We start from the raw sequence: 27983 nt of genomic DNA on the forward strand, positions 1-27983 counted from the left end.
ATTTATATAAATAAATCATCATGAGATGTGCCATTTTAATATTCAACTAAATACATTTTCTCAGAAAAAAGTTAGACCCTTCAAATTCCATTTTTATGAGATTACTGTCCATTTTGGTTCCTCACAGGTGAAGTCCTATATCCAGCTTTAGAGAGAAGTAAGGTGCGCACCATACTTTAATGTTTTGTTCTTCAAGTAGAGTCTCTGGTACAATAAAGCACAACTAGGGCAAAATGCATGTTCATTATTCTGAAAGCCTCTCTTAATTTATCACCCACTTTTCTAATGTAATAGTTTCCTAGGTTGTCAGTTGTAATGTAGATACCCGGTAAAAGCTCTGTTCTTGGTTGTACTTGCACTCAATGTTAGCAACACTAAAATTGATTTTGTGTTCTTTAGCATTTAAGGAGGGTTGGGATATTACACAACTCTATGTCCACTCAATCCCAAGCATCTGTGCTCCAGGCACTGTGAGGCATGAGGAGACAGAGAGAGGCACAGGATACACCTCTTATCCTAAAGGAAAACACAGTAAAGTTGGGAAATAAACACGCAACTGATTATAAACCAAACACTGGAGTTAGTGCTGTAGCAAAGGAACAAATAAAAGGCAAAAGTGAAAGTGAAAGTTGCTCAGTCGTGTCCAACTCTTTGCAACCCCGTGGACCATACAGTCCATGGGATTTTCCAGGCCCAGTTACTGGAGTGGGTAGCCTTTCCCTTCTCCAGGGGATCTTCCCAACCAGGGATCGAACCAATGCAGGGTCTCCTGCATTGCAGGCTGTTTGTTTACCAACTGAGCTATGAGGGAAGCCAAACGCTAAAGGAGCATAGAAAGAAGGGCGATTAATTCTGCAGGGAATGGGAAGTTGGGGGGAGTGACACAAAGCCAGAGACATCACAGAAGGGCCTGCATCTGAGCTAAGCTCTGAAGGATGAATAGAGTTTTGATGGGCAGGAAGGACATTATAGGATATTCCAGGAAGTATAAACATCATGCACAGGGAGTTGGAGGGGGAGGTCCAGTTCCTGGTATAATTGGTCAGTATTCTGTACGGTGTTTCAGGGGTTGTAGCAGAAGGTAGGTCATGACCAAGTCTTCCAGGGTCATCAGTTTCATATGAGGGAATGTGTATTTTAACAGGGATCAAACCACAAGAATGGAAAAACCATCCATAAAACTGATGAAATCAGTTGGGAGCCTATAGAAAATAACCCCAGGAAGAATTATCAAGTTTATGAACCAGGTCAGTGGCAGTGAGAAAGGAGAGGTCAGCTCTGATAGGCCCTGTAGAGAGAACAGAACGGTCTGAGGGTGAGTGAATGGCAGGAGCTGATGAGTCTTAGGTTTTATGTCCAATTGCCTGAGCAGGATAGCACTAAAGATAAGCAGTTTTGGAGGGGAATATAATGATTTGACTTAAGGACTTTTGTGAAGTAGAAAATGCAGATATAGATATTTCCAGTGGACCTAACACCTAGCTGGACTTTGGAGCTAAAGACATAGGTCTCGGCATCATCTCTTCCCAGTGATGGTGAACACTGAGAGATACAGTCACCCATACAGAGCAAGATAAAGAGACTTAAAAAGAAACCTAGAGGCTTATCTACAGTTAAGTGGTGTAATCTCTGTGTCTCTTGATAAATATAAGATTGTCTTATTTATCCAGTGTTTATTTTTCTAACTTGAAGTTTAGTGTATATGTAACTAAGAACAGAAATCTGTTTCCTATACCAGAACTAATATCATAATAAAACTAATACATAACATTTATATAGAATGCCACAGTTTACAGAGCCCTTTCATATGTCATAAGGGCAGAGAACTGTTTGACATCTCAGTGAAAAATTGTTATCAACAATGCCTTCTAGCCTCCCTTCTGAAACCTTGAATGCCAGTATTTTGTATGTAACCTCCACTTCCTGCTGGCTCTGCATATGAAATTAGTTCATCCTCACAACATTCCAGATAAGCAGGCTCTGATCTCTACCTTACAGATGAGAAAGGCAGGGAGACTGAACTATCTGCAAAAATTAACATCCTTTAATGTATATTCCCTATGGCTCAGTTTGTAAAGGGTCTGCCTGCAATGCAGGAGACCCAGGTTCAATTCCTGGGTCAGGAAGATCCCCTGGAAAAGGAAATGGCAACCCACTCCAATATTCTTGCCTGGAGAATTCCACGGAGAAAGCCTGGTGGACTACAGTCCATGGGGTCACAAAGAGTCAGACACAATGGAGTGACTAACACACACACATGCATATTCTATTGATTGATAAATTAACCCAAACTTTCATAATAAAATTATCCCATAGTATTAGTTGTGTATTACTGTATGACAATTTACCCAAAACTTAGCAGTTGAGAACAGCAGCAGACATTTTTCATGTCACAGTTTCTGTGGGGAACTCTGGAGTGGCTGATTGGGTGGTTCTGGGTCAGGGTCTCCCATGAAGTTACAGTCAAGGTGTCCTGAGCTGCAACCATGTGAAGGTTTGACTGGGGCTGGGCTGCATAAGGGGCTGCTCATTAGCCTGGCAAGTCGATAAAGACTGCTGGCAGCAGGCCTCAGTTTCTCAGTGGCTGCTAATTGAAAGCCTCAGTTGCTCATTGGCCATTCCGGAGGCCTTAATTCTTCATTGGCTATTAGCTAGAGGCCTCAGTTGCACATTGGCTGTTCTGGAGTCCTCGGTTCCTCATTGGCTATTGACAGGAGGTCTCAGTAGTATTGACAGGAGACCTCAGTTTTTTGCCACATGGGTCTCTCCTTAGGAAGAGTGTCTTCTTAACATATTATCTGGTTTCTCTCCAAGGAAGTAATCTGAGAGAGAACAAAACAGAAGCCATAATGTTTTTTGAGGCCCAGCCTTGGAAATCACATTATTTCTACAAAATCCTACTGGTTATACAAGTCAATCTGATTCAGTGTGGGAGCAGACAACACAAGGATACAAATGCCTGGAGGAGGGAAGAAGATCATTGGGATCACCTTCGAGACTGTCTACCATAACCCATTATTTACCTTCAGTACATTCATTGTGAGCTTTCAGGATTTATGACTCATACAAGTTAAAGACTCTCCAATGAGAATAGTTTTTAATGTCTTTTTTAAATTATTTTTTAATAATTCAGGACTTGAATAACATTTTTGTAAAAATTCATGAAAATGTTTGAGGCCCCTAGTATACAAAAATTTATAATCAAGCATACATAGTGGCTTGCCCAATAAAAATCTTGAATGAGGAGATATCCCATCACACTTGGTAATGAATGAAACCTTTAAATGTGCTATTAATGCCATTTATCTATTTGAATCATTGAAACAAATTACATCAAACAAGTACTCTGAAAATCACTCAAATGAATAGAATATGAAATTAATCAGTATGCCAGTTAAATAAATTCTCCCCTTCGGGCAGCTACACAAGAGAAGGCTTATATGTTTTCCACCTTATAGTTTAAAGGCCTTGTGGAAAGTTTACATGCAGCTTCCATAACCTCTCAGTAACCAGCTCCATCTGTGAAAAGTTAATAACTAACAAGAAAGTGATGGCTAGAAGGGTAGCCTTTACTTACCCATCACAGAATCAAGGCTCTCACCTCAACAGGGGCGTTTACACACACCATTGCCCTGGTGCCAACCTTCTGATCTAAGCTCATAAACATGCTAAGGTATCCCAGAAACCTGACCTAACTCCTGCACAAACTATCGCCCCATCTCACACATGTTTGGCAGGTATCATGGACAAGTCATTTCCTCCTCGGCCTCATCTTCCTCATCACCCAGTACTCTGTAGACCTTCAAGGCCTCTCATGTTCCCCACCCTCTCTCTGCTAAAACTTCTCTCTCACAGTCTAGCAACAACCTCGTGAACTCAGCTGCTTCGGATGCTGTTGGTAGCCCCATTCCATACTTCCTAAAACTTTATTTGTGGTACCTGACTCTGTTCGGTTGGTCTCGTGGACCTCTGCTTCCTCTGTCTTCTCCTCATCCTCCATCACAAAGCACAAATCGTGTTTTTTGCTTTCTTGGTCCCTGTCTTCAGTCTGGGACCTTTCCCTGTTCTGTCTGCCTGTATGTTTCTATTTCCCCTTTCAGCTCCAGCCACCTTCTTAAGATGGCCATTTTCTACGTCTGTAATTTCAATTCCAATCACCCTCCCAAGCTCCAAGTCCCCATAGCACTTCAAACTCATTAAGCCTAAAACTGAACTCATCATTCCCATGTCCCCATCATGTTTACCGTTTCCCTGAATTGCATCACCACACCCAGAGACACCTAGATAGCCATTCATTTTGACCTTTCCTTTTCCCTTGCACTTACAGTTTGTAAACCCCTGGGCCCTGTGAGCTCTGCTTTCCTGCCGTCTCCTCTGCACCCATCACTTCCCTCCTCTTTGCTCCCACTGACATACTCAACCTCTTGCCCAACTTCTCAGATAGCCCTCCTCCTATGCAAAACTCTGTTCATTTGAGTTCTTAAGGCAAGTCCTAAAGGTGACCTATGGGTTTTGTAGGACAGCCCTGTCCTACAAAACCCATAGGTCTTCCCAGGTGGCACCTGTGGTAAAGGACCTGCCTGCCAATGGGATTTCAGACAGAAAAGAGTCCGCCTGCAGTACAGGAGACCCTGTTTTGATCCCTGGGTCAGGAAGATCCCCTGGAGAAGGAAATGGCAACCTACTCTAGTATTCTTGCCTGGAAAAATCCCATGGACGGAGGAGCCTGGTGGGCTACAGTCCATAGGGTCACAAAGAGTCAGACACGACTGAGCGACTTCACTTTCACTTTGCCAGTGTAGGAGATGTAAGAAACTCATGTTCAGTGCCTGGGTTGGGAAGGACCCCTGGAGGAAGGCATGGCAACCCATTCCAGTATTCTTGCCTGGAGAATCCCAGGGACAGAGGAACCCAGCCGACTACAGTCCATAAGGTCACAGAGTCAAACACAACTGAAGTGACATAGCATACATGTATGCATGCACAGAATCTATACTATTTCTTTGGTCAAGAATTAATCCTTTCCTTATTTAAAATTCCCCAAATTACATATGTCTTCAAGGTTCAAATCAAATACTCCATATTTGATTTTTAAGTTAAGTATTCTCCATAACTTCATGGGCACCCCTTTATTTCTTAAAACTAATCATTTCACCCTCTAGTATTTTAAACATTTATACCATGGATAGAGGAGCCTGGTGGGCTACAGTCCACAGCATTGCAGAGAGTCAGACATGACTGAGCACACACGCACACACGCACATGCCCTTTGAGGGCGCATCTTGTTTCATGTCGTATTTTCTGTCCTTTATCTTCCCAAGTAGGTCATAAGAGGGCACGGTCTTATCTTAGTTACGTGTTTACCCGCACATGGAACATGGGGATTTGTCCTATGGGTGGGGTTTGCACTCTTAATTTTACTGTTGAGTAAATGGCTCTAACAAGATTTTTTTAAACCCAGCAGCATATTTAATGCATATTCATTAATTTTTGACTTTTGTAAATTGATCTGAAAATATTGTTCAGCCCTTTCCTCTGTGCCCAGTCATCTCGGGAAAAATGTTGAAGATGGCTGACCTAGTGACTGTGCTGGAAATTGCGATAAACTGGGCTTCTGTCTTAGTTACATCATTTTCTCACAGCTGCATATTGCAACTGATCCGCCACTTCTTATTGCAGGGAAAGTAGAGAAGAGAAGAGAACAAAGAGCGACTTCAGGTAAGATGCTGACTAATTGGCCTCAGCTTTATGTCATGTTTTTACTTCCACCTTGAAAAAAAACACAACCGATTTGCATTATAATATTCAAAAACTCACCTTAAAAATGCAGTAGTTTATAAATCTAGACTTGATTGACTTTGAATTAATGAAAATAAATGAACACATTTTGCTTTTTCACTTTCACATAAGTCATGTCCTTTTCATCCCACCTTTCTATTCAGATGAAAATGAGATGGCATGTTACTCAATTTTTCCATGATTACCTATTTAAAAAGTAAGTGTTGCAACCACCAACTTCAAAATGTGAAGGTTGTAGTTGTTGACAACTGTTTCATTTCCCTAAATATCTGCGAACCTTAATTATTTTTCTTGAAGTCATTTATGTAGTTGATGTTTTTCAGGGTGGTGTCAATTAAGCAAGAAGAGTCTTTACATTTTGAAGGAATTTTAAGATTTCTCCACTTCTAAATCCTAAGATATATGCAGAAGTAAATGGTGCTTTGGCACAGTGCCATTGCACATAGTAGGGGCCAATATTTGCTATCTGATACAGAAATACATTTTGACATTTCCATATTTTCATCACTAGGCTTTTGGCTTAAAGTCATGTATGGTAAGATAAAGTTTCATTTGCCAAGTAAATATTTGCATAAGGGCAATTTTCCAGTTCCCAGTGCCCGAAAATTGTCAGTATTCACAGAGAATTCTAATTTGGCATATGTACCCATGCCCACCACCCATCCTAAGATTTTTTAACCATTATTTTATTTTTTTTAACTGAGTGTTTTTTTATTTTTGTTTATTATTATTATTATTTTTTCTGGCCACATCTTGCCACATGCAGGATCTTAGTTCCTTGACCAGAAATCGAACCCTCGCACGCTTCAGTGGAAGCATGGAGTCCTAAGCACTGGACCACCAGGGAATTCCCACCTTCCTTGCTAAGTTTTCACCAACGTGTTACTCCCAAATACTGTCTTCTTTCAACTTCCTTTTTTTTTTCTGATCTGGTAATGATGTGTTAATGTTTGCAAACAATGCAGTCAACAGAAAGCCAAAATTTGTGTTAATCCAAAACCAAAAATGTTAAAGTAGCCTAAGCCCCTGTCTCTTTTCTCCTTCCCATTGTTAGGGTTCATCTTAGACACGATTTCCCTTTTAAATGTTATTGTTTGCCTTCTCCCTGTGGCTCTTTTAAAACCTTATCATGAATGCCAAAAAAACAAAAAAAGTGAAGTCAAGAAAGTGTCTGGCGTCCTCACAGATGTGATCACCTCCATTATTGCTCCTTGGGGGAAAATTGTTTATACTGTTTCTGAACCGCTATTGCTATGATCCTGTAGGTATGGGCGTAAAGAAACTTTATTGTTGAGATGAAAGCTAAGCTGGGCAAAGTGTTAAACCAGATGCCTCTTTAAGTCCCCTCCATGCTTGTGGATTCTAATATGCTGCGTGACCAAGGTGACATAAGGGACTAGCAACAGAGACAAGAGAAGAACTCAGATTTCTTCATTCCTTATTCTTCCCAGAGTCCCACCCTCCTAAGCTTTCTTTCCAAATCAAAGTGCAATCATTTCAACAAAGTGTTAGGTTTCTTGCTTAGTAAAATATTTTTCAACAATTAGACCGTCTTTTTAAGGCAAACACTGATTACCAGGGTTCTGAGGAAACTCCCTTCTTTAATGGAGCTAACTTGCCTCAACTGATCCGCAGCTTGTCAGTATGTTCTATTTCTGTGAGAAAGCGGAAGAAACTTTCTGTGAGGAAGTGAAGTCAAGGATAACTGACACACAGAGCTCAAATTATTGGGGAAAATATTTTGGCTCCTCATCGTTTCAAAGAACACAAATCCTGCCCTCAGGAAATCTGCATTCGTAAAGACAGTCTGAGTTTTCAAAACTGAGACATAACCATTGCCAATGTGGCCATAAGTATAACCATGTTCAGTTTGTGGTTCTTCTCTGAATGTCTGCATCTTTGTAAAGCATGTGCCTGAGATACCAATAACATCATAGGCACTCCTGCTTCTTACTTCCTGCCTGGGTTTCTTTGTATTCATTATCTTCCATTCTGCTCAGATTCTGTGTCCTGCCTGCTGAATTAGACAGTACACCCTTTTGCTTGGGGCTTCCCTGGTGGTTCAGATGGTAAAGAATCTGCCTGCAATGTGGGAGACTTAGGTTCAATCCCTGGGTTGGGAAGATCCCCTGGGGGGAGGCTTGGCAACCCACTCCAGTATTCTTGTCTGGAGAATTCCATGGACGGAGGAGCCTGGTGGGCTATAGTCCATGGGATCACAAAGAGTTGGACATGACTGAGCAGCTAAGCACAACCCAGCACCCTTTTGCTTATAGTGGGTCCATCTCCCAGCTGCGGGAGAAAGAATTTAGAAGAATAAATATGGTAGAGAAAAATAGGGAGTTCCAGGACCCTCAATTTTTGAGTGACTGGTAATGGTAGTAGTTTAGTTGCTAAGTTGTCTGACTCTTCAACGCCTTGGACTGTAGCTCACCAGGCTCCTCTGTCGGTGGGGTTTCCAAGGCAAGAAAGAAAGAAAGTGAAAGTGAAGTCACTCAATCATGTCCTACTCTTTGTGACCCCATGGACTGTAGCCCACCAGGCTCCTCCGTCCATGGGATTCTCCAGGCGAGAATACTGGAGTGGGTTGCCATTTCCTCCTCCAGGGGATCTTCCTGACCCAGGGATCCAGTCTGTGTCACATGCATTGCAGGCGGTCTCCTGCAGCACAGCTGGATTCTTCACCACTAAGCCACCAGGGAAGCCCTACTGAGTGAGTAGGGTTGGTTAATTCTTTGTTTAAAGAATCTTGCACTAAGATGAAAGTTACAGAGGTGTGTTTTTACTCAAAAAAAGAAATAACTTCCTAACTAGGAAACTTCTCCAGGTCTGGGAAGAATAAACTTATGTGAGTAACACTTTACAGAAGTTGGGCCATCACTTGCAAGGGATTTTTTTTTATAGTAGTTTTTTAAAAATTTTATTACTGGAGTATATATAATTACTTTATGATGCAGTATTAATTTCTGTTGTATGCAAGAGATGTTGATAAGAAATTCCTGAAAAGTTGGTTGGATCATTCCTAAGGTTCTCAATTTTGTGTCTGATTCTACTTACTGTCAGTTCTTTATTAAAATAGCTCTACAATCTGCGTATGGATCAACACTACAAAAATTCCTAAATGGCTCATATTTCATTATGTAACTGAATGAATCATGTCCCAAAGTTTGTTAGTTTAGACTGAGTTGTTTAGTAAAGACAGTGAAATAAAATTATTCTATAGTCCATTTAGCTTCTTGTGGGAGAAAGTTGTTTGTGTCCTGATTGCAGCCCTGGCTGTAGTTTCAAGTATGATGCTCTTTTTGATAAGCTAGGAATGAGTCACAAGAGAGTATGGATAACCTGATACCATTTTTCAAAAGCTATGGTAAGCTTAGCCATTTTCAAAAGGTAATTCAAAGCATATGCATCTTGACATTGAATTTGGAAACCCATGTCAAATTCATAAAATGTGGCCAGCAACATCAAAGCTAAATTTGGCTGTTTGGGTTGGTAAAGAATATTAAAAATATATGGAGGTGAAATGGTAAATAGAAAAATGCCAGGAGGCAAGTTCCCAACATCAACAATTATCTATTTGTCCTGACCAAAAAAATAGAAAAAAATAACCAGCTATATTCCATAGATTTCTACATAAAAACTCTATGGAGTGTGAAGTTACTTTTCTCTTAGGAGAAAAAAAAACCCCTTTTGAGGTTAGGAATTCTTGTTTTTTAGAAGAAAACAACAAAAACACAAAGAAGAATTCTTGCAGAGAAAAATGCTTCATAAATTATTATTTAGAAAAAGAGATATTACAAGGCTTACTAAGCTAGACTATCAAGAGACACCATCGGTTAAACAGATACTATTCCAATTTTTCCAAAAAGGAGAACACTTTCAAATTCAGCTAAGTATGAAGTAAAGAATAGTCCTAATGGACCAGAGAATGGAGTTATCAGTAGGGATGATAATGAATGTTTCAAAATGACTTTGCATTCTTTTCATTTAAGATGGTGGTATTGTTAGGTTGCTGAGTTGTGTCTGATTCTTTGTGACCTCGTGGACTGTAGTCACCTGGCTTCTCTGTCTATGAAATTTCCTAGGCAAGAATACTTGAGAGGGTGCCACTTCCTTCTCCAGGGTGTCTTCTCAACCCAGGAATCAAACCCATGTCTCCTACATTGGCAGCTCGATTCTTTACCATACAGCCTTGACATAATCCTTTTCTGATTTGGAACCAGTCTGTTGTTCCATATTCAGTTCTAACTTGCTTCTTGACCTGCATAAAGATTTCTCAGGAACAGGTAAGGTGGTCTAGTATTCCCATCTCTTGAAGAATTTCCCACAGTTTGTTGTGATCCACACAGTTAAAGGCTTTGGTCTAGTCAAAGCAAAAGTAGATGTTTTTCTGGAACTCTCTTGCTTTTTCGATGATCCAGTGGATGTTGCCACTTTGGTTCCTCTGCCTTTTCTAAATCGAGCTAGAACATCTGGAAGTTCACAGTTGACATACTGCTGAAACCTGGCTGGAGAATTTTGAGCATTACATTGCTGCGTGTGAGATGAGTGCAACTGTGCAGTAAACATTCTTTGGCATTGCCTTTCTTTGGGATTGGAATGAACACTGACCTTTTCCACTCCTGTGGCCACTGCTGAGTTTTCCAAAATTGCTGGCATATTGAGTGCAGCAGTTTCACAGCATCATCTTTTAGGATTTGAAATAGCTCAATTGGGATTCCACCACCTCCACTAGCTTTGTTTGTAGTGATGCTTCCTAAAACCCATTTGACTTCACATTCCAGGATGTCTGACTCTAAGTGAGTTATCACACCATCGTTGTTATCTGGGTCATTAAGATCTTTCTTGTATAGTTCTTCTGTGTATTCTTGCCACCTCTTCTTAATATCTTATGCTTCTGTTAGGTCCATGCCATTGCTGTCCTTTATTATGCCCATCTTTTCATGAAATGTTCCTTTGGTATCTCTAATTTTCTTGAAGAGTTCTTTAGTCTTTCCCATTCTATTGTTTTCCTCTATTTCTTTGCATTGATCCATGAGGAAGGCTTTCTTATCTCTCCTTGCTATTTTTGGAACTCTGCATTCAAATGGGTATATCTTTCCTTTTCCCCTTTATCTTTAGCTTCTCTTCTTTTCCCAGCTATTTGTAAGGTCTCCTCAGGCAACCATTTTGCCTTTTTGCATTTCTTTTTCTTGAGGATGATCTTGATCCCTGCCTCCTGTACAATGTCATGAACCTCCATTCATAGTTTTTCAGACTCTCTGTCTATAAGATCTAGTCCCTTGGATCTATTTATCACTTCTCCTGTATAATCGTAAGCAATTTGATTTAGGTCATACCTGAATGGTCCAGTGGTTTTCCCCGCTGCTGCTACTGCTAAGTCGCTTCAGTCGTGTCCGACTCTGTGCGACCCCGTAGATGGCAGCCCACCAGGCTCCCCTGTCCCTGGGATTCTCCAGGCAAGAACACTGGAGTGGGTTGCCATTTCCTTCTCCATTGCATGAAAGTGAAAAAATAAAGTGAAGTCGATCAGTCATGTCTGATTCCTAGCGACCCCATGGACTGCAGCCCACCAGGCCCCTCCATCCATGGGGTTTTCTGAGCAAGAGTACTGGAGTGGGGTGCCATTGCCTTCTCTGAGTGGTTTTCCCTACTTTCTTCTATTTAAGTCTTAATTTTGCAATAAGGAGTTCATAGTCTGAGCCACAGTCAGCTCCTGGTCTTGCTTTTGCTGACTCTATAGAGCTTCTCCATCTTTGGCTGCAAAGAATATAATCAATCTGATTTTGGTTGGAAGAGGGTGTTTGCTATGACCAGTGCATTCTCTTGGCAAAAGTCTGTTAGCCTTTGACCTGCTTTATTTTGTACTCCAAGGCCAAATTTGCCTGTTACTGCAGGTAGCTCTCGACTTCCTACTTTTGCATTCCAGTCACCTGTGATGAAAAGGACATCTTTATTGGGTGTTCATTATAGAAGGTCTTGTAGGTCTTCATAGAACCATTCAATTTCAGCTTCTTCAGCATTACTGGTTGGGGCATTGGATCACTGTGATATAAATTGGTTTGCCTTGGAAAGGAACAGAGATCATTGTGTCATTTTTGAGATTGCACCCAAGTACTGCATTTTGGACTCTTTTGTTGACTATGAGGTCTACTCCATTTCTTCTAAGGGATTCTTGCCCACAGTAGTAGATATAATAGTCATCTGAATTAAATTCTCCCATTTTAGTTCACTGATTCCTAGAATGTCAGTGTTCACTCTTGCCATCTCCTGTTTGACCACTTCTAATTTACCTTGATTCATGGACCTAACATTCCAGGTTCTCATGCAATATTGCTCTTTACAGCATCAGACTTTACTTCCATCACCAGTCCCATTTACGACATTAGAGCATCGCAAAAATTTAAGAATTTTTTTTCCTTTGCATCATTTGTGAAAAGTTACTGGTAAAGAACAGTGTTATTTTTCTCTCAACTCAAAGGTGAAACTTATTATTGGAAATTCAGCAAATGGTAGAACATCTGTTTTACAAGCTCAGTTCTTGCTACTTACTCTTTAACTGGGCTTTTCACTTCTTTGAAATGTTCCAAAACAGCAATAGCATCTCATTTTTAAAACTTTTAAACATACATTGTACATGCAGTCATTCAGATTTAAAAGTGTTAGATGCTGAATAAATCCTTCCATCTGTGTGGGAATAGCATGTTCACTTTCTTACAGGGTACTCAGTTATTGAACACAAATTTTCAAGTGCATGCATATATAGCATGATTTTTATCTGCACTGTTACTATTTTTGTAGTGCTTTTTGTCATAGTTCTTATACACTATCAAGAAACTCTCAAAAATAAGCATGAGGAGACCTAGTTTGTCATTGTCTTAATTATTGATGACCAACATTAAACATATGGAGTTATCAGCCAGGTTGCTGCTGCTGCTACTGCTAAGTCAGTTCAGTTGACCCCAGAGACGACAGCCCACCAAGCTTCCCCGTCCCTGGGATTCTCCAGGCAAGAACATTGGAGTGGGTTGCCATTTCCTTCTCCAATGCATGAAAGTGAAAAGTGAAAGTGAAGGCACTCAGTTGTGTCCGACTCTTAGCGACCCCATGGACTGCAGCCCACCAGGCCCCTCCATCCATGGGATTTTCCAGGCAAGAGTACTGCAGTGGGGTGCCATTGCCCTCTCCGATCAGCCAGGTTATGTTGTGACAAATATGTTTTTAAATGAACTGTCATTCTTGAAAAGCCTACACTTCTTGGATTTTAATATTTTGTAATATTCTACATGTTTTATTCTCACTTTGAGAATCAGTATTCCAGTTAGAATCAAGGTTGAAAATGCATATCATCCTAACTTGTTCAGACTTTACAAAAGCTCTTGTCATTTAATAATACTATATTACATATTTGGAGACATTACTCTACCAACAAAGGTCCGTCTAGTCAAGGCTATGGTTTTTCCAGTGGTCATGTATAGATGTGAAAGTTGGACTGTGAAGAAAGCCGAGTGCCGAAGAATTGATGCTTTTGAACTGTGGTGTTGGAGAAGACTCTTGAGAACCCCTTGGACTGCAAGGAGATCCAACCAATCCATTTTAAAGGACATCAGCCCTGGGTCTTCTTTGGAAGGAATGATGCTAAAGCTGAAACTCCAGTACTTTGGCCACCTCATGTGAGGAGTTGACTCATTGGAAAAGACTCTGATGCTGGGAGGGATTGGGGGCAGGAGGAAAAGGGGATGACAGAGAATGAGATGGCTGGATGGCATCACCGACTCCATGAATGTGAGTTCGAGTGAACTCCGGGAGATGGTGATGGACAGGGAGGCCTGGCGTGCTGTGATTCGTGGGGTCGCAGAGAGTTGGACACGACTGAACAACTGAACTGAACTGAACTGAACTGAAAGAGTAGAGGGCTTCGCTGGCAGCTCAGTGGTAAAGAATGCTCATGCTAATGCAGGAGCTGTGGGTTTGATCTCTGGGTCGGGAAGATCCCCTGGAGGAAGAAATGACAACCCAGTCCAGTATTCTTGCCTGGGAAACCCCATGGATGGAGGAGCCTGGCAGTCTACGTCCATAGGGTAGCAAAGAATCCAACATGACTTAGCTACTAAACAGCAAAACAACCACAACAACAAAACAAGAGAGTAGATCTTAAAAGTTCTCATCACAAGAAAAAAAGAGAAAAAACCTGTAACTATGTGCAGTGACAAACGTTAACTAGACTTACTGTGGTAATCATTTTGCTATATATACAAATACTGAATCTTTGTGTTGTACACTTAAAACTAATATAATGCTAATGTCAATTAGATCTCAAATAAAAAGAAAAACTCATATCTTGATTCCATCTCATTTGGTACCACAAAGGGGACAGAGAATAAATCTGGGGAAGTGTTTATAAGTTGATACATTCAATTTGCTAAATATTTTTGTGATCCAGGCTTTGTGCTTGATGTGGGGGATGCAGTGGTGAATAAGATATGGCATTAATGTTTCAATTCATTCACTTTCAGCTGGGTGAGAAAAACAGGTGCATAGACATGATTATAATCCAATATGCTGCTGCTGCTGCTGAGTCACTTCAGTCATGTCCAACTCTGTGCGACCTCATAGACGGCAGCCCACCAGGCTCCTCTGTCCCTAGGATTCTCCAGGCAAGAATACTGGAGTGGGTTGCCATTTCCTTCTCAAATGCATGAATGCATGCTAAGTCGCTTCAGTCGTGTCTAACTCTGTGCGACCCTATGGACTGCAGCCCACCAGGCTCCTCTATCCACGGGATTTCCCAGGCAAGAATCCTGAAGTGGGTTGCCATCTTCTTCTCCGAATCCAGTATCAAGTTTGCCTTTTAGAGAATCACATACTAGGTGTTATGAGGATATCAAAGAAGGGTTCGTGGAAGAGGGGAGATTTGAGCTGGTACTTAAAGAAATAATTGGAATTCACTAGGTGGAAAAGGACATCTTTTTTGGGTGTTAGTTATAAAAGGTCTTGTAGGTCTTCATAGAACCATTCAACTTCAGCTTCTTCAGCATTACTGGTTGGGGCATAGACTTGGATTACTGTGATATTGAATGGTTTGCCTTGGAAACGAACAGAGATCATTCTGTTGTTTTTGAGATTGCATTTCAGACTCTTGTTGACCATGATGGCTACTCTGCTGGACTGGAAGAAGCACAAGCTGGAATCAAGATTGCCAGGAGAAATATCAATAACCTCAGATATGCAGATGACACCACCCTTATGGCAGAAAGTGAAGAGGAACTAAAAAGCCTCTTGATGAAAGTGAAAGTGGAGAGTGAAAAAGCTGGCTTAAAGCTCAACATTCAGAAAATGAAGATCATGGCATCTGGTCCCATCACTTCATGGGAAATAGATGGGGAAACAGTGGAAACAGTGTCAGACTTTATTTTCTGGGGCTCCAAAATCACTGCAGATGGTGACTGCAGCCATGAAATTAAAAGACGCTTACTCCTTGGAAGGAAAGTTATGACCAACCTAGATAGCATATTCAAAAGCAGAGACATTACTTTGCCAACAAAGGTTCGTCTAGTCAAGGCTATGGTTTTTCCTGTGGTCATGTATGGATGTGAGAGTTGGACCGTGAAGAAGGCTGAACACTGAAGAATTGATGCTTTTGAACTGTGGTGTTGGAGAAGACTCTTGAGAGTCCTTTGGACTGCAAGGAGATCCAACCAGTCCATTCTGAAGGAGATCAGCCCTGGGATTTCTTTGGAAGGAATGATGCTAAAGCTGAAACTCCAATACTTTGGCCACCTCATGCGAAGAGTGGACTCATTGGAAAAGACTCTGATGCTGGGAGTGATTGGGGGCAGGAGGAGAAGGGGACGACAGAGGATGAGATGGCTGGATGGCATCACTGACTCGATGGACGTGAGTCTGAGTGAAGTCCGGGAGTTGGTGATGGACAGGGAGGCCTGGCGTGCTCAAATTCATGGGGTCGCAAAAAGTTGGACACGACTGAGCGACTGAACTGAACTGAACTGAACTGAGGTGGAAAAGGTGAAAGGGCTGACTTTCCAGGAAGACAAAGACAAGAAGAAGCATGGCCTGTTGAAGGAAGATTTGTGGTTAAGTAAGACTGGATGTAGTACAGTAATAAATAAACTAAGGCAAGCAATGTGGTCAGAAAAGTAAGCATGAGATAGTGAGAACAAGGGCCATTTTGCCCTTCCATGGAGTTTGGACTTTATGCAGCAGATATCAGGAGCTGATGAAGGGCAAGGCATTACATAGTCTATTTGCATTTTATAAAAATCCTCCAGAGGAAGTCTGGATTAGAAGGAGAATTGACTGGAGACAGTGAAATCAGGAAGTATATCACTTTAATTATAAGAATGGAAGGGTGAAGGTCTGAAGGGTCTTGACTAAGACAGTGTCATTAGCGAGGGCGCTAAGGAAATGAATGCAGATACATTTACAAGACAGAATTGGCCTGTTTGGTTGGATATGGAAGGTAGAGGAAGATGACGCCTAGGTTTCCAGACTAAGAATTAAGGTGAATAGTGCATCCTGTGTGGGGAACACTGGAGGAGGGACAAATCTGGTGGGGAAAATGATAAACTGAGTTATATCTTTGTTGATTGTAGTGTGATGTATGAAATATGAAGGCAGAAATGTCAAGAATGTTAAATAAGCAGCAGGCATTACAAGACCAGAACCCCAGAGAGGGGTCTGAGACATAGGCTTGCCTTTCAAGCCGTCAGTACCTGGATGAGAGTTGAAGCCCTGGCTATGAACAAGCTGCCCAAAGGGAAACGAGGGTGTAAGAAGAAAAGAGCCCGGAGTGAGTCCTTGGTAGATCCCTAAGGTGAGCAAAGAACACAGTGAAAGAAGCCAGAGGCTGGAGCCTAAGAAAGATCTGTCAGTGTTGTCTTGTGGGAATCAACAGGATCCTCTGTCTCTGAATCCAAGAGACGGAGGAAGACGGAAGAAGAAATTGGTCAAGTATGTGAAATGCCACAGAGCCGTTAAATAAAATAAGCACCCGGAAAATGTTCATTGGATTCGAGAGAAAAAAGATCTCCTGGTTACCACAAAGAAATTACTTTTTAGGAGCTCTGTTAGTGAAATCCAGGTAGCAGTGGGTTGAGGGAGAAAGTAGAGAACAAACGAAAACAAATACTCACTTGTTCTTTTGAAGAATTTGCCTTCAAAAAGGAGCAGGGAGAGAGACAGAATCGTTAAGTCATTACGTCAGGGAATCCTGTTTACTGAGACCTACTAGTTCAGGCTCTGCACTCACTGCCTTTTACTTTACCCTCAAAATGGCCCTGTAAACTTTGTTTATGGTCAACATTTTAAAAATGAGAAAACCAAGATGTAAAGAAGTTAAATAACTTGCTTTGACCCCATGTGTTAACTGGTGGAGCCAGAAATGGCCTCAAAGCAGGGGATTGCTAGAAGCAGCTTGAGTTATATGGGGAGATACCTGGAAAGAACTGGTTTGTACATATCTTTTTCCCACTCTATGCTCAGGAAGGTCATGTAGATAACCTCAGTTGGCCACAGTGGAAGGATTTGCACCACGGAAACTGGCAAACCAGGGTTGGTTGATTCGTTTGCTTATTCCTGGAGAATCAGCTGTTAAACACTGACAAGCACAGTCCTGGGTCTCCATCTGATTGACAGCAAAGTCCCAAAGTTGGTTATTAAAAAATAACCAACGTTCCCTGGGTTTTGTGGTGTCAGAACAATATTTATCATCAAGTGAAATAAGTATCTTAGATGTATTTTTCCATCCACAAAATGGAAGACGAACACACGGGCTATTCATTAAAAGGAAACCTGAAGAGTTTATTTTAAAACAGGCTTCACTTTCCAGCTAGTTGAATTTATAATGGAGACTGAATAACAAAACAGCTGTGCCGCTTTATTTTGAAAATCCCTAAATTTCTTTTTTATAACACTACGTTTAAAACAGAATGTGTATGCAAATTAAACAAATCTGAAACGACAAATAGCTAATGTGGGAGAAATTGCATCACGCCTCATGGTCAAAGTGCGGGTATAAAAACCTCTCTCTGAAATTCCCTCTGTGAATTTATTTTGGATTGCTATTATGGTACACAGAGCAGGATTTATTTACATACAATTGAGACCGGAAACATGGTTTCTTTAGGTGACAGGGAAGAAATATCCTCTTTAGCTGCATCAAAATAAAGCAGCGTGGCTCATTGTAGAAGGGAAGAACTTTCATCTGGGTTGATTCTTGAACCACCAATGTGTTCCTTTCATCCAGAAGAAGAAATGAAGAAAAGGTTTGTAATTTTGTTAACCAAAAATTACTTCGCTCTTTCATCTTAAACATTCTGTAGGAAAGCCCACAGGGAATTACCAATTAAAATGGAAAGAGACTCAAGTAAAAATAGACTTTCAGGAGTTATATGATAGAGCTCATTAAGCCAGTATAAGCCAAAGCCATTCTCAATAAAATTAGGCTCATGCTAGTTTGAATTTATTGTGGAAGTTGCATCAAAGGGCATCCGAGGTGTGTGTATTAGTCAGTATAATAGTAATTACACTTTCATCCAACCCGATTTGCTTCTTTCCCGAGCATTCTAGGTCAGTGCATATTTTGATTAGTTAAAACTGGCACTCATACTGGCAGAGGATTAAACATGCCCACAGAAATAGAGAATAGGTGATCCTGAGGGTTTCTTGTTAGCAGAGTCTTAATCATACCTGATTTTCCCACAGAGAAAACAATGAATTTGTATTTCTAACCAAAAGAACAGATGCCCAACTTTTCTTTTTTTTGTTGTTTTTTCCATAGAAATGATCACAAACATTTTAATCAGCTGTGAGTGATATACTTGTATGCTCTGTCACTGAAAACCATCTACAGAGAACATAGTCATTTGAGCTGAGTAATACAGTAATCAATCGTATAAATTGTCCTACTATCTCACTGAAAATTCCCCGATAAGAGGATTTAGAGGGCAGGAGAGAAGCCAGGAGACTCTAAGGAAACAAGAAACGCCTGTAGACGGCTCACCTCAGAAGTGAGGTTATGACTTGAGTGGCTCTTGCAGGGACTCTGAGAGAGGCAAAGCCTGGTTTGAAATAGAGAGAACCAGGAAGGGAGGTAGATATTGTGGGGGGAAACCAGAGCCCAGGGGACTCTTTCAGAAACAGCTCACTAATCTGATCAACTCATTTATACTGAGGGGCTAATGAAGGGCCATGAATTACTACATGACTGATTTCAGAAAAAAGAATTAGATTTTGTTCCATGTGATCATCAGTGTCTTGGCTTCCATTTGAATTATTTATAGATGATGATCCTGACCACGGCTCATGGTATTTGTTTAAACATCTTTATCTTGTTTGAGTCCTCACAGACTGTCTCTTGAATCTATCCTTGCTGACCTGCATTTGCTTATACATCTTCACCATGGAGTTATTAGTGAAGTGAAAGTGTTAGTCGCTCAGTCGAGTCCGACTCTCTGCAACCCCATGGGCTGCAGCTCACCAGGCTCCTCTGTCCTCCACTATCTTCCAGAGTTTGCTCAAATTCATGTCCATAGAATCTGTGATACTATCTCATTCTATCATCCTCTGCTACTCCCTTCTTCTTTTGCCTTCATTATTTCCTAGCATCGGGGTCTTTTCCAGTGAGTCACAATACCTAGAAAGGCACTAAATCTTACATCCCATAAGATTCTACATCCTGTCTCTATGAATTTGATCACTCTAGGTGCCTCATATAAATGGAATTATACAGTGTCTTTTTGCAACTGGTTTATTTCACTTAGCATAATATCTTCAAAGATACATCTATGCTCTAGGATGTGTCAAGGTTTTCTTGCCTTTTAAGGCTGAATGCTATTCAATGAGTATAATGAATTTTGTTTATCCATTCATCCATCAGTAGGCACTTGGGTTGCTTCCACCTTTTGGCTATTCTGAATAATGCTACTATGAACATGAGGGGACAAATATCTCTTCAAGACTGCATTTTCATTTCTTTTCAGTATATACCTAAAATTAAAATTGTTGGATCATATGGTTCAATTCAGTTCAGTCACTCAGTTGTGTCCGACTCTTTGGGACTCCATGGACTGCAGCACACCAGGCTTCCCTGTCCATCACCAACTCCTGGAGCTTTCTAAAACTCATGTCCATCAATTCAGTGATTCCATCCAACCATCTCATCCTCTGTTGTCCCCTTCACCTCCTGCCCTCAATCTTTCCCTGCATCAGGGTCTTTTCCAATGAGTCAGTTCTTCTCATCAGGTGGTCAGAGTATTGAAGTTTCAGCTTCAGCATCAGTCCTTCCAATGAATATTCAGGACTGATTTCCTTTAGGATGGACTGGTTGGATCTCCTTGCAGTCCAAAGGACTCTCAAGAGTCTTCTCAGACACCACGATTCAAAAGCATCAATTCTTAGGCATTCAGCTCTCTTTATGTTCCAATTCTCACATCCATACATGACTACTGGAAAAACTTTTATAGCTTTGACTATACAGACCTTTTTTGGCAGAGTAATATCTCTGCTTTTTAACGTGCTATCTAGGTTGGTCATAGCTTTTCTTCCAAGGAACAAACGTCTTTTAATTTCATGGCTGCAGTCACCATCTGCAGTGATTTTGGAGCCCCCCAAAATAAAGTCTGTTGCTGTTTCCATTGTTTCCCCATATATTTGCCATGATGTGATGGCTCCAATTGCCATGATCTTAGTTTTCTGAATGTTGAGTTTTAAGCCTATTTTTCACTCTCCTCTTTCACTTTCATCAAAAGGCTCTTTAGTTCTTCTTCACTTTCTGCCATAAGGGTGGTGTCATCTGTATATCTGAGGTTACTGATATTTCTTCCAGCATGTGCTTCATCTGGCCCAGCATTTCTCATGATGTGCTCTGCATATAAATTAAATAAGCAAGGTGACAATGTGCGGCCTTGATGCACTCTTTTCCCAGTTTGGAGCCAGTCTGTTTTTCCATGTACAGTTCTAACTGTTGCTTCTTGACCTGCATACAGATTTCTCAGGAGGCAGGTAAGATGGTCTAGTATTCCCATCTCTTGAAAAATTTTCCACACTTCATTGTGATCGTATGGTACCTTATAAGATTTTAACTTAGGCAAAAAAAAAAAAAAAAAAAGATTTTAACTTAGGCAGAAAAAATTATTAGATTTATAAGATTTCCTAGGCTTCACAGTTATTTGTTTGCTTATTTGGTTTTCTTCCCTCTCTCTTGCTTTCTTCTAGATTAGCCCTGTCCAGTAGAAATACAATTCAAACCATAGATATAAATTCAAACTTTTGAATAGCCACATTTTAAAGAGTAAAAGGAAATGCTACTGCTACTGCTACTGCTAAGTCGCTTCAGTCGTGTCCGACTCTGTGCGACCCCATAGACGGCAGCCCACCAGGCTCCCCTGTCCCTGGGATTCTCCAGGCAAGAACACTGGAGTGGGTTGCCATTTCCTTCTCCAATGCATGAAAGTGGAAAGTGAAAGTGAAGTCACTCAGTCGTGTCCGACTCTTAGCGACCCCATGGACTACAGCCTACCCTGCTCCTCCATCCATGGGATTTTCCAGACAAGAGTACTGGAGTGGGGTGCCATTGCCTTCTCCGGTAAAAAGAAATAGATGAGATTAATTTAAGAATATGTTATTTAACTTAGTATATTAATAATATTATCATTTGAAAATGTAATCAATACTAAAATTATAAATGTAATGTTAGAAACTATGCATTTGCCAGGCATACAATGAAAATTAATAGATCATATGATACAAAAGTTAAGGAAAAATGTAGTCCCACCAAAACAACACAGTGTGTTTAATAGAAAACTGTTGTACACTGCTTTGATTTAATTTTTATGTTATAGCTGATTTTCAATGTTGTGTTAGTTTCTGCTATATAGCAAAGTGTATTGGTTATACAGAAATCCAATCTTTTTTAGATTCTTTTCCCATAGGTCATTACAAAATATTGAGAAGAGCTCCTTGTGCTATACAGTAGGTCATTATTATTAGTGTTACCTATTTTATATATACTAGTGTGTTTTTGTCAATACCAGTCTCTCAATTTGGGTTAAAACTCAACATCCAGAAAACTAAGATCATGTCATCCAGTCCCGTCACTTCATTGCAAATAGGTGGGGAAACAATGGAAACAGTGACAGACTTAATTTTCTTGGGCTTCAAAATCACTGCAGATGGTGACTGCAGCCATGAAATTAAAAGATACTTGCTCCTTGGAAGAAAAGCTATGACTAACCTAGACAGCATATTAAAAAGCAGAGACATTACTTTACCAACAAAGGTCTGTCTAGTCAAAGCCATGGTTTTTCCAATGGTCTAGTATGGATGTTAGAGTTGGACCATAAAGAAAGCTGAGTGCCAAAGAATTGATGCTTTTGAACTGTGGTGTGGAAAAGACTCTTGAGAGTCCCTTGGACTGCAAGGAGATGAAACCAGGCAATTCTAAAGGAAATAAGTCCTGAATATTCATTGGAAGGACTGATTCTGAAGCTGAAACTCCAATACTCTGGCCACCTAATGCAAAGAGCTGACCCATTGGAAAAGACCCTGATGCTGGGAAAGACTGAAGGCAGGAGGAGAAGGGGACAACAGAGGATGAGATGGTTGGATGGCATCACCGACTTGATGGACGTGAGTTTGAGAAAGCTCCGGGAGTTGGTGATGGACAGGGAGGCCTGGCATGCTGCAGTTCATAGGGTTGCAAAGAGTTAGACACAACTGAGAATCTGAAGCATCTCCCAATTTATTCCCTTACCCTTTCCCCACCTCATAACCATAAGTTTGTTTTCTACATCTGTTTTGTAAAGAAATTCATTTGTACCATTGTTTAGATTCCACTTATATAAGTGATATCATATGATATTTGCCTTTCTCCATCTGCCTCATTTCACTCAGTATGACAATCTCTGCACCCATCCATGTTGCTGCAAGTGGCATTATTTTGTTCTTTTTAATGGCTGAGTAATATTCCCTTGTATATATGTACCACATCTCTTTCATCCATTCCTCCATTAGTGAACATTTAGGTTGCTTCCTTGCCATGGCTATTGTAAATAGTGCTTCAATAACACTGTGGCACATGTATCTTTTTGAATTATGGTTTTCTCTAGATATATGCCCAAGAGTGAGATTGCAGGCTCATATGGTAGGTTTATTCTTAGTTTTTTAAGGAACCTCCATACTGTTTTTCATAGTGGTTGTACAAGTTTACATTCCCATCAACAGTGTAGGAGGCTTTCCTTTTCTCCACACACTCTCCAGCATATATTGTTTGTAGATTTGTTGATGATGGCCATTTTGACTGTTGTTAGGGGATGCCTCATTGTAGTTTTGATTTGCATTTCTCTAATAGTGATGTTGAGCATCTTTTCATTCAGCTTTAAGTTAGAATTCAGGTTAATTAAAATTTACAATTCACTTCCTAAGTTGTACTAAGCACACAGCAGGTGTTCAATAGCCGTATGTGGCCGGGGCGACCACAGAAGACAGTGCAGAGCAGAGCATTTCATCATCATGGAAATTCTGCTGGACAGCTCAGTGTAGCCTTATCACCTGGTGCTAGTAAGTGCTGAATATGTATTTGTTGGGTGAGCTCCTAAATGTACTTAGCAAGCTCTCCATTGTTGAATGCGTTCCATCTACCAAGCACCGTCATGGCACTGGGGTCTCACTGAGTGAGCCTGTATCAGCAGCAAGCCCTGTCCTGGAATGCCTGTGCAGAGACTAAGATTCTTGCTGGTGCTAGGTTCTATTTGTTTGGTTTCTGAACTAGGTTTTTGGATGAAATGGGAAAATGTATTGAAAACAAAGACAGAGGTTGCTTGTATGGTTCTCTTTTGTCCCTGGGACCTCCCAGAGGACCTGAAAGAAGTCATTATTGGTTCAGCAAATGAAGAAACAAGTGGCCTTGTTAAATTATCACACACTGAAAATGGCTCTGTGAGTTTCCAAAGGAAGGAGGTCCCTGAGAATGATGGAAGGAATTGTAAGGGGAGGGCAAGAGAGAACTGGAAAAATGGAAACACACAGAAGAAGGATATGAGAACCTTACACAATGCATTTGAAGTACAGAGGATTGACTCTAGCCAACCTGGATCCATGAGCACTTCCTTATCCATAAATTAAAGCACAGATTTCATTAGTTCTGCATATAAATTTCTGCATCCTAATTCCATTTGGAAGTCAAGTCATTCGTTTATTCATTCATTTGTTGAAGAACTATTAAAAGAATATTTATTATTTATGACTCTGAGTTAAGGGCAAAGCACTGGAGCTGTATTTCAGTTGGAGAGAAATCTCACACTTTAAAAAAAAATTATTTGTTTTGATTGTTTGGGGGAAGTACAGGGGGTGGGATGGTATTTTCTGAATTTTGCCTTCAGGTCCATGATAGATGAATCTTGATTACCTTTCGGTTCAGTTCAGTCTCTCAGTCCTGTCGAACTCTTTGTGACTCCATGAACTGCAGCACACCAGGCCTGTCCATCACCAACTCCTGGAGTTTACCCAAACCCATGTCCATTGAGTCGATGATGCAATCCAACCATCTCATCCTCTGTCGTCCCCTTCTCCTCCTGCCCTCAATCTTTCCCAGCATCAGGGCCTTTTCAAATGAGTCAGCTCTTCGCATCAGGTGGCCAAAGTATTGGAGTTTCAGCTTCAACATCAGTCCTGGGTTTTCAGGACTGATCTCCTTTAGGATGGACTGGTTGGATCTCCTTGCAGTCAAAGGGACTCGCAAGAGTCCTCTCTAACACCACAGATCAAAACCATCAATTCTTCATTGCTCAGCTTTCTTTATAGTCCAGCTCTCACATCCATACATGACTACTGGAAAAACCATAGCCTTGACTAGATGGACCTTTGTTGGCAAAGTAATGTCTCTTCTTTTTAATATGCTGTCTAGGTTGGTCATAACTTTCTTTCCAAGGAGTAAGCATCTTTTAATCTCATGGCTGCAGTCACCATCTGCAGTGATTTGGGAGCCCCAAAAAATAAAGTCAGCCACTGTTTCCACTGTTTCCCCATCTATCTGCCATGAAGTGATGGGACCAGATGCCATGATCTTTGTTTTCTGAATGTTGAGCTTTAAGCCAACTTTATGACTCTCCTCTTTCACTTTCATCAAGAGGCTCTTTAGTTCTTCTTCACTTTCTGCCATAAGGGTGGTGTCATCTGCATATCTGAGGTGATTGATATTTCTCCCGGCAATCTTGATTCCAGCTTGTGCTTCATCCAGCCCAGCGTTTCTCATGATGTACTCTGCATATGAGTTAAATAAGCAGGGTGACAATATACAGCCTTGACATACTCCTTTTCCTATTTGGAACCAGTCTGTTGTTCCATGTCCAGTTCTAACTGTTGCTTCCTGATCTGCATACAGATTTCTCAAGACACAGGTCACGTGGTCTGGTGTTCCCATCTCTTTCAGAATTTTCGTTTATTGTGATCCACACAGTCAAAGGTTTTGGCATAGTCAATAAAGCAGAAATAAATGTTTTTCTGGAACTCTCTTGCTTTTTTGATGATCCAGCAGATGGCAATTTGATCTCTGGTTCCTCTGCCTTTTCTAAATCCAGCTTGAACATCTGGAAGTTCACGGTTCACGGATTGCTGAAGCCTGGCTTGGAGAATTTTGAGCATTACCTTACTAGCGTGTGAGATGAGTGCAATTGTGCGGTAGTTTGAGCATTCTTTGGCATTGCCTTTCTTTGGGATTGGAATGAAAACTGACCTTTTCCAGTCCTGTGGCCACTGCTGAGTTTTTCAAATTTGCTGACATGTTGAGTGCAGCACTTTCTCAGCATCATCTTTTAGGATTTGAAATAGCTCAGCTGGGAATCCATCACCTCCACTAGCTTTCTTCATAGTGATGCTTCCTAAGGCCCACTTGACTTCACATTCCAGGATGTCTGGTTCTAGGTGAGTGATCACACCATTGTAATTAACTGGGTCGTGAAGATCTTTTTTGTACACTTCTTCTGTGTATTCTTGCCACCTCTTCTTAATCTCTTCTGCTTCTGTTAGGTCCATACCGTTTCTGTCCTTTATTGAGCCATCTTTGCATGAAATGTTTGCATTGATTGCCTTGGAATGAGTCTATTTGCCTAAAGAGATAACAAATATTACAATACCTTTTCAGGTCACTGCAACATTTAAAACAAAGCGCAAAAATCAGTATTTCTTTGATAATTCTGTCTTTATGGTGCTTGTTGATTTTCAGCGTTCTGCTGTTACCTTCTAAATGCATGTAAATACAAAGAAAAAAATAGTTTTAATAAACAATTCCTCTCCTGCCTGCTTCTGTGGGGTTGCAAATGGGAGTCCACATTTAGAAATAATTGGGGGATTCAACTGAAAAAAGATGCAGGATGTCATTAACATTTATCTCACACCTTTAACACAATTCTCTGTTGCCTCTCTTTTAATTGCAATCAAGCACATTTATCAGAATTTTTTTTTTTTTTTTTGCCATTAGTATAGGGACCTCTGCACTTTAGAAAATAATAGGATATGAGTGACAGTCTCTCATGGAATGTTCAATTTTTTTTTTTAATTGCAAAATGAACCTAACAAGTGTTTGCATGCTTTCCCAGGGTCTGCTATAGCCAGGCCTTCTCAGCAGCGACGAACAGTAGTGGTCATTGTTTGCTAGAGGACAGCTGTGTGTTGACTTCCTGGGAATTAGAAGAGAATTTGTGAAAAGCCAAGTGATAGCATTCAAAATATCCTTAATCAGCATGTTTATAGAATAATCAGTATAAACCAAAAAAAAAATTGCCCCATATTAAAAATATGTAACTCATACTTAATTTATATGTAACTATTGTTGTTTTTTTTAGTATTAAATGACAGGTATTACAAAATCATGACAGTGGTTCAGTTAAAATAATTTTGGACCTAAAATACCCAATACATAAATGGTTATGATTAAATCAGAGGATGATGTTTTTGATTGTTGAATATATTAGAGAGTTTCTCTTTCTTCTTCCTTTCTTTATCTTGATGCAAATGTACAGTATTTTTTAAAGGTAAAATGTAAATGCATTCCTAGAATTCAGTTTACCTTTCTGGTGTTTATCAAGGAAATAAGAAAAAACCATTTTCCTCTTCCACGTTTGAAAAATAAAACAGAAATAATCAAATGATTACTTTTTAACTCCATAGCAGAAGTCTTTAAATAACAACTTACTGACACATCTGGATTAGATCCTGGTTTCACACTGAAGAACCAATAATGTCCTATTCTTAGTATTCTAATTATAACCACAATCTGTGAATTTCAGTGAATTTTTCAGGAAACATGCAGACTTGGCAGTAAAGTTATTGAGAGATTGTAAAAGTCAGTCAAAGACTAAATGATCTGAAAGATGGATTTCATTATTCCTGTTTTGAAGTAACATAATGATTGTTGGCAGAAATAGATGCCTCTGATCAGCTTGCATTGTTAATCTTTTCTCTCCAAAAGATTTGGAGAATCTTTTGTATCCAGATTCAATACAGTAGGATCCCATGCAGTATAAATTAGACGTCATATTCTTTCCACTAACAAAGTATCAAATGTAGCATTGTCACTCATGAGACAGTGTCAACAGAAGATATTTGTTATAAGTGAAAAATAAGAGATTTACACTTAAGATAGAAGACAGGATTAAACTTTTGGTTCATCTTTGCTGATATTAATAGAAATGTAAACACCAAGGCTAAGACGTGACTAGTTTCTATTTTTTAAAGAACTTGTATGAATAGTGTAACACGTGCAGACCTGAGAGGTACTGCATGTTCAATTCCGATGACTGCAAGAAAGTGAGGATAATGTTAAAGTGAGGAGCTGAGGTTAAGAGGAGCTCTCTATTTTGGATAACTTAAATTTGAGATCACTGTTACCTACCCAAGCTAAGACACTTGTTGATGATCTACTGCAATCATCCAGGTAAAAAATGATAACAGCCAGAACTGGGGAAGGGACAGTGAGGCTGGAGAAGTGGGTGGATTTAAGAAAAGTCTGAAGAAAGAATAGACAGCACGTGGTTATTAATAGCAAGTGAGGGTGAGGGATTTGAGAGGAATTCCAAGGATGACTGAGGGCACTAGTCCTGGAGAGTGAGCACTGGGCCAGGAGCATGATTACAAGAGGAGGACTTCAGACTGGAGGAGGCACAGTTTTA

The 27983-nt window shown here is 40.4% G+C and overlaps 1 protein-coding gene across 2 annotated transcripts in view; it reads left to right on the forward strand.

The window, feature by feature from the left end:
* The window catches only part of CHST9 (carbohydrate sulfotransferase 9), a 279670-nt gene that overhangs the window by 128323 nt on the left and 123364 nt on the right, over nt 1-27983 (forward strand). For both annotated transcript variants that reach the window (XM_070361557.1, XM_070361558.1), the window contains one exon: nt 5680-5718. In XM_070361557.1, coding sequence (XP_070217658.1) covers nt 5680-5718 — 39 coding nt within the window. The remainder of the gene's footprint in view (nt 1-5679; nt 5719-27983) is intronic.

This window comes from Bos mutus, chromosome 24 (assembly GCF_027580195.1).
Source record: "Bos mutus isolate GX-2022 chromosome 24, NWIPB_WYAK_1.1, whole genome shotgun sequence".
Classification (NCBI taxonomy): Eukaryota; Metazoa; Chordata; class Mammalia; order Artiodactyla; family Bovidae; genus Bos; species Bos mutus.